This window comes from Populus nigra, chromosome 14 (assembly GCF_951802175.1).
Source record: "Populus nigra chromosome 14, ddPopNigr1.1, whole genome shotgun sequence".
Lineage (NCBI taxonomy): Eukaryota > Viridiplantae > Streptophyta > Magnoliopsida > Malpighiales > Salicaceae > Populus > Populus nigra.
The window spans coordinates 3,710,608-3,722,686 of record NC_084865.1 but is presented as its reverse complement, the minus strand read 5'-3'; the positions used below and the strand labels follow the sequence as shown (position 1 = coordinate 3,722,686).

The window sequence follows — 12,079 nt, the reverse complement described above, 5'->3', positions numbered from 1 at the left end:
TTTTGACATCTTTACCCAAGCACTTAAGAATTTGTAAGCACCACCCCTGGCAAAAATGTGAGCTTACCAAGGTTTGGACCACTTTTAAGGTATAATTCATGGACCCGTAGGTGTTCTTTATGAACACCACAAAGACCTTGAAGAAGAATCTCAAGGGCCTCTACATGCTGCAACATAAAACAAAAAAAAATAAAAATTAAGATTGGGTTCAAATATTTAAATTATAAATCAAATGTTATGCATGTGTGCCTTCTATTTATAACAAAAAACTAATCTCTAAGGAATATATGTAACAACCATCTAAATGGAAAAGCTTAAGAGACAACTTGACAGTGCTGAGATTTTCAAGTAAGAAAGTAAATCTACAAAAATCTCTACCAAATCTACAATGTAAAAACACCAAAGATAGGTAACATGATAATGCTCAGATTTCAATTGTAAATACAGAAAACAAAATTTTCCAAACAGAGGAACAAAAAATATCAATTGGTGCAGAATGATGGATCAGAGTCCTGGCTTGGAAACTCCAAGAGAGATTGCTCAGTTTATTCAGAATCAATCATTTGGGGAAATAACCAGAAATTCCATCTCAAACATATGGAATCGACTTCTATTTTTAGTAAGTTAAACAGAGCTTCTTATAACTCAGACAAAGGATGAAAACAAACACAATATCCAGTAAATTATCCCAAAAAAGGATTGAGAAAACTAAAGACAGACTAGATAAATTTAAATAAATGTAAAATAATGGATCAGATTTCTGGCTTGCAATCTCCAAAGAGAAGATCGCTTAGTTTATTCAGCATCGATCATTTGGGGAAATAATAATCATCTCTATCTCTAACATGTAGAATAGAGTATCTTCTCAGTAAAAAAAAAAAGTATGCTGAGTATGTAATCATTGATATTAAAAGAAAGAACATATAGCAAATACTGAACCGAACCCATTATGCATTAAATAAAATAAAAAACAAAACCCGGCATACACTTTATGAACTTAAATAGATGCGAAAAAAATGGATCATATTCATGGCTTGGATTCTCTGAAAAGAGAAAGATCACACAGTTTATTCAGCATTGATCATTTGGGGAAATAATCATTACTTCCATCTCTAGCATTCAGCATCTACATCTCCCCTTGGTAAAGAAAATAAAAATATTTGTACCAATTACAAATAACAGAAGCATTAATATGCAGTCATTATTGAAACGATTATCTGGTAAAAACAGACACATAAACATTTACAAATTACATGGTTGTAAGACAATGGATCAGCTTTCTGGCTAGTAATCTCTGAAGAGACAGATCACTCATTTTATTCAGTACCGATCATTTGGGGAAATAATCAACATTTCCATCTCAAGCTTATTAAGTCTGCACCTCTACTTAATATTAAATAGCACAACTTACAAGTTGCAACTACCGATGCATGGTGAAGGTCCAAACATATATCCAAAACCATGACCAGTTATCCCTAAAAGTAAAAATTAGAAACTCATTATAAATTTAAACAGACAATAAATAATGAAAAAGATCCTGGATTGTAATATTTGAAAATAATCATTTAAGAAAACTATCAATGGCTGTATCTCAAAATTACAGAATCCACATCCAGACAAAGCAAAGTTAAAGAAAACTGCTTATAAAAACGGATGAAGCAAAACATATAACCAATTGGTCTCAAACGCAAATAAATTTAAACAAACGAATAACGAAGGATCAGATTCCTGGGTTGGATTCTCCGAGAAGAGAAATATTGCTCAGTTTATTCAGCTTCGATTATTCGGGGAAAAAATGATCACTTCCATCACTAGATTTCACAAACATAAATCTCTTCTTATCAAGTTTAAAACTACTTCTAGAGACTAACCTTAATCATCAATAACCAAAAGGCGAGCATAAAGCCCACACCAAAACCCACTGCTCTTTTACAAAAGAAAATTCAGTATTCACCAAAATTACCCAAATAAGCACACAAGAAATTTTCAGAACAAGAACCATTGGAATTACACACACTAAAAAGGGTCCTTAAGGAACACATACCTGTGTCTCTATAATTCCCTGTACCACACACTCCATCGTTACTCCCTTTATTTCATGTCAAAAGCATTTCCTGCATAGAAATTCTCAACTTTAAACGAGAACCAATTGCAATATGACAATGTAGACAAACAAAATATCAAAAACAAAAACAAATGGGTGGGGGGGGGGGGGTTGTCGTCAAGGAGATTAATGGAATGGAATGGATTATGAAATCGGACTCGTCATCTTTTCTTCAGTCATCACATAGAAAACCCAGATCACCATACTCGCAAAACAAAGCTTTGAAAAATAGAAGAAGAGAAGGAATAATGGTACAGAAAAGTTTGGAGGATTGGTTGGTTACCTTGCGGGACGGAGATTAGCGCTGAAAGCTAAGCTAAAGGGCAGCCTCTTTGAAGATGGGAGAGAGGGGTGGTTTCGGGTTTTTCTTTCGCAGTCAGAACACCGAAGTACCATAATAACCCGACCCAGTTTTCTACACAACTGGATTGGGCTCATTAAAAAGCTAGGCTTTGGCAACCCTGGCTTGTAGACCCACAAGCCCGCAACCTATGTGGCCCAACAAGAAAAGAGCGCCTTTACCGATTCTTTTCCTTCTATGGCTCGAAAAGAAAAGTAAAAAGCTATTATCCGTGTGGGATTTTTGCTCAAATAAAAGATTAATTAAAATTTAATATTTTTAGATTATTTTAATATACTAATATTAAAAAAATAAAAAATATATTTTAATATATTTCTAAATAGGTGTCGATGGTGTGACCATATCTATGCATATATATAGACCTTGATTGCTGCTCTAAAGCTGTCATATAACACCCACAGTCCTGAGTTGCAGGTCACGGTGTCCTGACTTGCTAGTGGTAAGTTTATATTTCTCTTAAGCTAGCTGAAAAATGACAATTAGGCTACAGAGAGATGTTGACCAGGTTAAATTGATGGCCTTGAAGACATGGAAAAGCCATTGATCTTGGAGGAGAAAATTGGTGTGATCAGTGACAATGATGAAACTATTCAAGAACAAGAGATTGCTGGATTTGTTGGGATTTTTCTGAATTGACTCTGTAAATTGCAGGGCTTTCTGAGCAAAAACTGGAACAATAGGCATTCAGGTATTTTTAATGGATAAATCTGAAAGACGACTGCTTATAATGGTAAATATCTGCTTAAAAAATTCTAATTGCCTTTCAAATATTAAATCAGTGAGACCACTTTTACTGACTACCAAACATGCCTTTTGTTCATTAAGACCTCAGCAACTGGGACGTTTCTAGGCTCTTTCTTTCTTGGGGTAAATCACTAAAAAAAAAATTCTAGCTCAATGCATATTTTGTTCTTCCTGTTTGGCTTCAAAGGTCTGAATTTGTTTTCATGATCTTTGTGATTCAGGGAGATGGCTTGTTGCTTGAGCGAGTACCAATATTAGCTGTCTCAGGAGAGTGCTGGTAAATTTCCTACTATATTACTGGTAAAATTAAACAGTTTCTTCTAATTTTCCGAACGAAATCAGATTTATGTATCAGCATTTTCAATTGGAACGGGTGCAGTTCCCTGAAGATCATGTCATAGGTAGCTGCCAGGAAAAGCGAAGAAAATTTTAATCTAATATTAGTATATCGATCGGACTAGGCGTTAACTCCAAGCTATGGAAATCCAAGTTTTTTTATATCTTAGACTTTTTCCTGTGGCAGAATTTCCCAATTAACATAACAGGGATTGCTAGGAGCTTGATGGTGCTACTGAACTGATGGATGCTTAGGCAGTTTCTTTTACGTTCAACTTTCTCAAGGACTAGAGTTCCTCTGGTAAGTTAAAAACTTCTCAAGTCAGGCACAAACAGAAGCGGTATATTTTGCATTGCCATGATGCAACTAGCGTGATGGATATATTGATGGTTTTCACTTTTCAGGCATATTCTTTGTGCACTCGGGATTCTCAGTGCTGACAGTCCTATATGGAGCATGATTTGTACCGGAAATTCAGAAAAGCATCTCAATTCATACAGTAGAAAGTTTTGAAGGTTGAAAGGATACTTTCAGGAGATTCTTTGAAATTGTTATGTGATTTTGGCTCAATCGAAATCCCCATTCGGAAGTGAAGAGGCCAGATTCTCAAAGGATTCTTTGAAAAGCATAAATTCATAGCTAAGAAAAACTTCTTTGCAAGCCTAATGTCACCCTGCTAAATGATATGAAAAGGAAAAGGCCATGCACAAATTTCTTATCAAGAATGTCTCCTTCCTTCCAAGACGAGAGTCTTCATTAGTAATTCAACCATGCAAGAGACAGAATTGTGTGACAGATCATTATGTGCTAGCTGGGGTCAAACGCAGGTACACTCTAGATAGGCTCAATCTGACATCCCCAAAGCCATTGACAGAAACAAACCCAAATGCAGAAAAAATGGAACAACCAAAGAAAGAAAGGCAAACTCAAATGGTTAAACAGAATGTCTGAGCTTGTCAACAAGTTAATTGCAGTTTTTACACTTGCTAAACGTTAACTCTTCTAGCCGGGACCCCAGATAATAAAGCCAAAAGGACTCGATAGTACAAGTCTTTTACACTGTATGGAAGTTTCAATATGTACAATTAATGCTGACAACGTCACGTGTCTAAAGAATCCCAGGAAGCTCCTTTAATCACAATTTCAAAACAGATTAAGGAGAAAAATTACGATTATGGTGATCGACATTTTGATTCAACTCTAATTAATTAGTTAGCTTAAAGGATTGTAAAAATGGTCACCACAGCGACATTTCCAACCAAGTGGCTTATAATTTGAGTACCTGTTATTACCTGCAGGATATGGGTCAAAAAAGGGATCAATGATGCTAGTTTTGGTTGAAACCGGCTGCGCTGGTCGGTTTTGATTCGGCAGAGTTGGCACTTGAACTGCCATGCAAGGGTGGCAACCATTGCATTTGTTGTGGCAACTTGGTGGGGTTGAACCTAGCCTTGCCTTCTCCTCAAATGCTGCACCCTACTCGTGAAATTAAAACCTCAGTTAACTCGCACCATCAAAACAAACGAAACCCATAAACTAGAGAGTTGTGATTTGAGTTGAGTTGAGTTGAGGCTTACCTCGTGAGAAGCAATTGGAGGTTGCAGGTCGTGTTGAGCAAAACAAAAGACCGTAGAGAGCAGAATATGTAACAAAACAGTGGCACTGAACAGAAAACATTGGTGATAAGAACCCATTATAGTCTTGAAATAAGGCTTTTCATGTTTCATGACCAAGAAGCAGTAGCCATAGCAACAAAACCGCTAGCAAAGATGTTAAGGAAAGGTCAAAGTAGTGAAACCCAGTTGGCAGTTCGTTTCCTGAAACAGATCTCCCTGCCCACCACAATAATAAGCAGCTAAAGAAACAAAGGAGGGAGCGAATCTGGTTAGTTTTTGTTCATGGACATGAGTAATGAGAGTGGAGGGGTAGGAGTTGATGAATTAAATGGCGAAGTTAAGTGGTGGTTGGAGGAGATAGAGAAAGAGATAGTACATCGTGATTGGTGTGAGAGTGCTGGCAGGGAGCGAAAGGAACAACACAGGAGAGGAAAACAAATTGGGAGAATCCACATCAGAAGTGAAGGGCCCTTTGCTTAAATTCCACTTTTAATAAACATATAGTTTTGGTTTTCAGATCTCGGAATTTGGGGTTTGACTGCGATTGATTAACACCTATGAATAGTAATCCTCGAAGAGAGGAAGATTTTTTTTTTTTCTTTCTTTCCTTGTGTCTCAGGCATGAAAATGGAGAGCGTTCACTTGTCCCTAGGTGGTGTTCGCTTGTCCAGAATTAGGGTCCATAGAATCTGATAAAAATCAACCTCACAGTTATAGAATTTTTAGCAAGTGAGCTTGTAGCTCCGATGTTAAGTAACGAGTTAATTAGAATAAAAGGATATTTTTGATTCGAACATACAAACAGTTTTAGACTTTCTAGAAGAGAAAATTACACTTTGTCCTTTAGACCAGCAAAAAAAAACGAAAAAGAAAGAAGAAGAAAACAATTTTTTTATGTTTTAAATCAATTTTTTTATATTTTTAATTTATTTTAATATATTGATGTTAAAAACAATACTTGAAAAATACCATGAAATAAACTCTCTGGAACATCTGTTGGAGTCATTGGCGTGAAATTACAGTGAGACAAACAACAAATTTTCCCTGTTTAAGCTTACATGAAGTCCAGAGCTTATAAGTGGCTGGGGAACAGAGATCATTCAAGTCATTCTGCAAGTAATTAATTTTTCTGCAACTTATCTTCTTTAAATTGGAAGCTACATTAAATAGAAATGAAGAAAGTGGCTGGACGAATGAAGAAGATCCATGACCAAAAAGATTAACCTTCTGCGTCCAGGTGAAGTCAATCCTTGTGTTGATTCTGTTGAAGACCCGCATGCATGTATCGAACTCCAATCGGCTTGAACAAGTGGTTATGAAGATAGAATTATTCATACATTTAGTTAATTGTCACATGACTGAGAAAATCAATAACACACTTAAAACCTCTCAAAAGGAAAGGGATGCTAGTATCAATTAAGCTATCATAACCTCTTTTTTATATCCATGATCTAACATCTTTAACGCATGCAAGAATCAGCTTCCTCTGCTCATTTCCCAACGTGATTTGTCAATCTAACCAAGATAAACACATGATCAACAAAACTACCAGCTAAAAAGTTCAAGGTCAAGTCTTTAGTGGAATCGAGGGTAACCCATTTATAGTCACATGCAGAAGTTGAGAAAAACCGAGGAATTTTGGACTGCCATAAAATGGTGATACTTAAAGTACAAGAACTAGCTAGCATCGCTATACATGCTGAAATGTACAAGAATATAGATTATGACAAATCATCATTGCTGTAGTTTTATAATGAAATATACTGTAACACAAGGCACGAGTTAAGATTTTATAAGAAGAGGTGAAGGATGCAAGTATTGCAAAAAAAATGTTGCCTGACCTAATACATGAAACTTAAAAAAGAAAATAAAAAGGAGTGAATCATGTCAGTGTTAAGTAGAAGTACAAAGGACCTAACATGCCATGCAGAAAAAACGAATCCGTGAAGTAGAAGGGTATTCTGTGCGTTCTTTCATCTTTTTCCTGACTTGTTGCTGTGATTTTACAGATATGCAGAAGCAAGAGTCAAGCTGCTACCGATGGACAGACCTTCATATGGATAGAGATGGAGACAGTGGCAAGTGAGTTACCCAACGCAGACCGCACACGTTCCAAAAATGGATAGAGAGCGGAAAGTTAAAAAAGGGTTTCCGCTGAAGATCAAAAGGAGCTTTTTCTTGGACAGTTTTCCTTAATTACATATTGCAGTCGAGCAAAAACATGATTCTCACTGATGAAATGAAAAGGCCAAACACCACTTTGTAACTTCCGTACGTATGAGGATCTTGTCTGCTTAATTTCCTAGCATAAAATCTTAATTACATGCTAACAATAAGCCAATAATATGGCAAAAGTCATAGTTGGATTGTACATTTTTATGATTCAGAAGTAACTATCGATTTATTACAATCCTAACTTATGATTCGAGAATCGATTACTCCTACGTTAAACATAAAAATAGTATATAATCTTGTCGGCACTTAATAAATAATTAACAAGAATCAAGCAATGCCTTGTTGCAAATTGGTTTCTCAATTCACAACAATAGTGTTTATTATGTTGGATTCACGATTATATTAAAACAAAAAATAGTCAACTGTGAATCGTGAAATATAAAAAAATTGAAACAGTTAAATGTGAAATTAGGCGGTCATTCTCGGACAATTTATAGTAATATACCACATAGTTGCTCCGGGGTTGACTAATTTGTTTGCAACGTAAAAAAAATAATACTCAAATGCTGCTAATATATTTTAAAGAATTAAAAAAAAACCCATAACTTGATATTATAGAGAGAAAAAAAAAACTAATGATTGCTAGTTCTCAAGAATTAAAATGTAGAGGTACCAAATTAGAAAATAAATCAATAAAAAAATATTAAAACAACAACACACTAGCAAAATTAATTGAGTGAGAATTGATCTAGAGTAAAAATGTTAAGAACCTAGGTTAAAAATGTTAAGAACCTAGGTTGACTCACGTTTAAGTTAATAAGGGACAAATCCAATCAAAACTCATTGATTTTTTTCTTTTTTTTTTCAAAATAGTATTATTTTGATGTTTTTTATAAAACAAAAAGATTTGGTTGACTTGAGTTAACTTGAGGAAACTCACTTGACCCGTGACCCGCTAATTATCCTGGATTGACTCCCGAGTAGCGCCTAGAAACGTCTAAAGGAAAAACAATGGGAATTAAAAGAATAGGAACCTCATTTGAAAGAAAAAAAAACAAAGAGGATAAACTAAATTTGTTAATTAAAGAGAAAGAATAAAAAAAATATCAAATTAACAAATGAATCCAAAAAAAACTAAAAGTCAAGAGAATAATGATCAAATTAGAAAAAAAAAATCAAGACTATGGATCTAAGAATGAAATTGAAAACAAATCAAATTTTGATAAAAGGACTATGAATAAATATTAGAAATCAAAATATTGAGGGTAAAACCTTAAATATCATCAAATATTGAATTGAAGGGCAAAATAAAAAAAAATCAATTTATTTTATTTTTCAATTTAGTCCCTAATTATTTTATTTCATTTATTTTTTATATCAGATTTGGTTTTCATTATTTTGATTTGTTTTTTAATTTTTTCATAACTGTAATTTCTACTTTATGATTTTTTCAAGTTTGTCTTTCTTAGGGTAATCTCGGTCTCATAACCTGAGTCGTCAATTTTGAATATTAACACATTTTAAGTTCAGTTCTTTTTTTGTGTTTAATTTTTTTTTCAATTTCATCATTCGATATTGGGTTATTAAGCTTTGAGCTTCGATATTTGTTTCACTTTTCTTTTTATGAGTTTATCTTGATCTCATATCTCGGGTAGCGAATTAGTTGAATTAATCTGAGTTGACTCAAGTTTTTTTTTCTTTACGTTTTTTTATGAAATTGATTTTTTTTCTAGTTTCAATCTTTGAAATTAAATTATTTTCCCTTAAGCTTTGTGACTTTTTTGCTTGTCTTTTTGTGGAGTTTTCGAGTACGGATTAGTCAAGTTAACCCCAATTAACTCGGTTTTTTTTTCAACTTTTTTTATTTAACTTTGGTTTTTGTTGTTGGCTCCTTTTTAAAAAAAATTGATTTTTTTTATCATGATCTCATATCACAGGTGACGGGTTAGTAAAGTTAACCCGAGTTTTTCTCTTCGACATTACTTTTTTGAAATTGATTTTTTCTTCTAATTTTATCTTTTAACATTGAGTTACTGGACCTTGAGCTTTGTGATTTTTTTTTCACTTTTCTTTATGTAGGTTTATTTTGATTTTATATCTCATGTCGTTAGTTAATCAAGTTAACCCGAATTAACTTGAATTTTCATCGATTGTACATCTTTTTTTTTGTTATGTAAAATTTAACCTGACTCACGGTATACTGGTAACCATCTATCTAGTAAAAAGTTAAAATGAAAGGGTGATTTTTAATAATAGTCCACAATACAAATGTTATGCACACATTTATATTGCATTATGGACTACTGATGAAGAAATTATTTTTTTTATATTTTTGCACTGATCTCGAGAAAAAGAGAGGAGAAAAGGGGGAAGAGATGGTGGCTAGAGCCATTTTGAGAGTCCAACGCCAACACGCACCATCCAGGGAGGAAAAACTAGACAAGATGATTTTAGCGACGCCAAAAAAGTTCACCATCTTGTCACGGATGAGGTTGCATGCGTGTAACCTCAACCTCGGCAGCCTCGTCATATGCTGGCACGTGCAATAAAAGTGTTGGACATTTTTCTTTTTAATTATTTTCTTTTTTATTTTCACCCCTAATTGTTTAATGCTTTCATTTTAGTTACAAATTTAAGAATTTTTTCTTCTGATTTGATCCTTGATTTTTTAATAACTCTTCAATTTAATCCCAAATTTCATAAGTTTTAATTTTTTTTCTTTCTTAACCAATTCTTTTATGCCATTTCACTTTAGTCACGTATTTAAGGTTTTTTTCTTTTGATCTAGTCCCTAACTTTTTGATAGTGTTTTAATTTAATCCTAAATTCCATCCAGCTCATGCCAATTAAGGCTTAATCAGGAAGAAAATAAAGGATAAGAAAAGAAAGAGACATGTTACCCAAATAGATTACCTAATTGGGATCATGTTCATGACCTGAGTTGTGAATTTCAAAAGTTAACGTAAGTTAACTGGGGTTAATACAGTATAACATTTTAAAAAAATTCATTCTTAATTCATTTATAACTCTTCGATTTAGTTCCATATTCAATCCAACCCAAGACCAATTAAGACCCAATTAGTTAACAATGGGTGAGAAAAGAAAGAGACATTGCTTAACTAGGTTGCCTAACCCAGGTCAATTAAAACCCATTCAAGGTCTAACAAGGGAGAAAATAAAAGAATGAAGAAAAAAAAACAAATTATTCAATCAAGTTAACTTATTGTGGTTATAGTCATTACCCGATTGATAAATTTCACAAATTAACTCGAGCTTATATATTATGTCTTTGTTTTTTTCTTTTACAATATAAACTTTGAACAATCTATTATTTTATATTTAACCTTGACAGGGTTAGATAGAGATTGAAACAATAGCGGCGTGTTGTTTTGTTTTTTTACAATTTAATCTTTGTATTGTCTATTGTTTCACATTTGATCCTCACAGGGTTAGGCAGAGGTTCAAACAATAACCGCTTGAATTTTCTTTTCTAACCACATCGTTAATCAATTTGCTATTGATGCAATGATTTATTTATTTATTTATGTATACAATAATCAATTGATTTAATCTACTAAAGTTGTCAGATTCTTAATCTTTATTTTAAATATTTCATCGGGAAAAACGACATTAACAATTCTTTGTTACAGTAATTGATTTGTAATATGGAATATCGGGGCTCCCGGGCCTTGTGCACATATAAACCAGGCCCCTCCCTCCTCGATCTGTATTTGAACCGATGCATTGACGTGAAACATCTCTGGAACTCCTCTTGAAGATGATAGTTCAATGGTGAGTTAGCAGATGTCATGGAAAAATGGAAATAGCATTTCTTGTCCTTCAAAAAAAGACACAGAGGATACGAGTTACTCTTGTCTTGTCTGGAAAGCTAGGACTGAGCATGAACCAGCTACAACTTACTCTTGCCTAGCTATTGCTCCACAGCCATAGCCCAGGGGCACTTCACGCGTGCCATACGAACACTCTAGTTCACGTTTTTTTTTTTCTTCCCAAAGTAGAATAGAAAAAAAAATAACACCTTTCAGAATTTATTTAGAAAAATAATATAGTTTAATATGTTATAAATAACATCTATGATTCTTTTTAAAAAAACATAGTAATAATTTTTATCACAGTTTGATAAATAAATAAATAAGACTTTTTTATACAATTATGTTAAACATGATATTTACTTTATTTTTAAAAATAATATTTTCAAAATAAATAAATATTAGCCTTAATCTCAAGTTGTGATAAATATGATATTTATTTAAATTAAAAAAAATGGTGATTGTGGATAGGTGGTGAATAGTGCATTTTTCATAGTGAACGTAAAAGATACGATGACTAAATCCTTGTATAAGGTAAAATGAGATTAAAAAAAAGTTTCAAATCTTATTCAAATAATCAATGGCTATAGTGTTGGGAACAAATATGATTTGACATAGTAGACAAACTCCATTCTATAATGTCTAAATCAAAACATTGTTAATAAATGAATATTAATTACATTGAGAAAATTATCACTAAAAGGTTAGGTCAAACACTTATAACTTTTCTAATATTTAGAAGATCATGACAGGTTGCTAAACATTGTACCTGATCTTCAAATATAAATCAATCATTTGTTAAACCGATAATAAATCAAGTGTGACTTGATTGTAAATAAGTTTTAGAAATTAAGGACTAAACTGTTTTTTATACAGGGAATTACAATTCTAGACCTAAAAGATCATGACAGG

At 33.2% G+C, this 12,079-nt stretch overlaps 1 protein-coding gene, 1 long non-coding RNA gene and 5 other non-coding genes across 7 annotated transcripts in view; all 7 read right to left on the bottom strand.

Moving 5' to 3' along the window:
* Positions 1-2,480, bottom strand: part of LOC133673062 (mediator of RNA polymerase II transcription subunit 18) — a 4,135-nt gene extending 1,655 nt beyond the window's left edge. Inside the window, exons 1-3 of the mRNA XM_062093684.1 lie at positions 2,388-2,480; positions 2,045-2,114; positions 68-167 (exon numbers count right to left, since the gene is read on the bottom strand). Coding sequence (XP_061949668.1) covers positions 68-167; positions 2,045-2,080 — 136 coding nt within the window. The 5' untranslated portion in view covers positions 2,081-2,114; positions 2,388-2,480. The remainder of the gene's footprint in view (positions 1-67; positions 168-2,044; positions 2,115-2,387) is intronic.
* LOC133673602 (small nucleolar RNA Z103) lies at positions 500-588 on the bottom strand. The gene has a single exon (XR_009835015.1). It is a non-coding gene; the product is annotated as a small nucleolar RNA Z103 (small nucleolar RNA).
* LOC133673599 (small nucleolar RNA Z103) lies at positions 748-838 on the bottom strand. Its single transcript, XR_009835012.1, has one exon. It is a non-coding gene; the product is annotated as a small nucleolar RNA Z103 (small nucleolar RNA).
* On the bottom strand, positions 1,017-1,110 carry LOC133673598 (small nucleolar RNA Z103). The gene has a single exon (XR_009835011.1). It is a non-coding gene; the product is annotated as a small nucleolar RNA Z103 (small nucleolar RNA).
* LOC133673601 (small nucleolar RNA Z103) lies at positions 1,268-1,359 on the bottom strand. Its single transcript, XR_009835014.1, has one exon. It is a non-coding gene; the product is annotated as a small nucleolar RNA Z103 (small nucleolar RNA).
* LOC133673600 (small nucleolar RNA Z103) lies at positions 1,716-1,809 on the bottom strand. The gene has a single exon (XR_009835013.1). It is a non-coding gene; the product is annotated as a small nucleolar RNA Z103 (small nucleolar RNA).
* Positions 2,481-4,480: 2,000 nt separating the features above from the next.
* Positions 4,481-5,753, bottom strand: LOC133672317 (uncharacterized). The gene is made up of 2 exons (XR_009834834.1): positions 5,124-5,753; positions 4,481-5,022 (listed from the first exon to the last, which is right to left on the bottom strand). It is a non-coding gene; the product is annotated as an uncharacterized LOC133672317 (long non-coding RNA).
* Between the last annotated feature and the right edge of the window lie 6,326 nt (positions 5,754-12,079).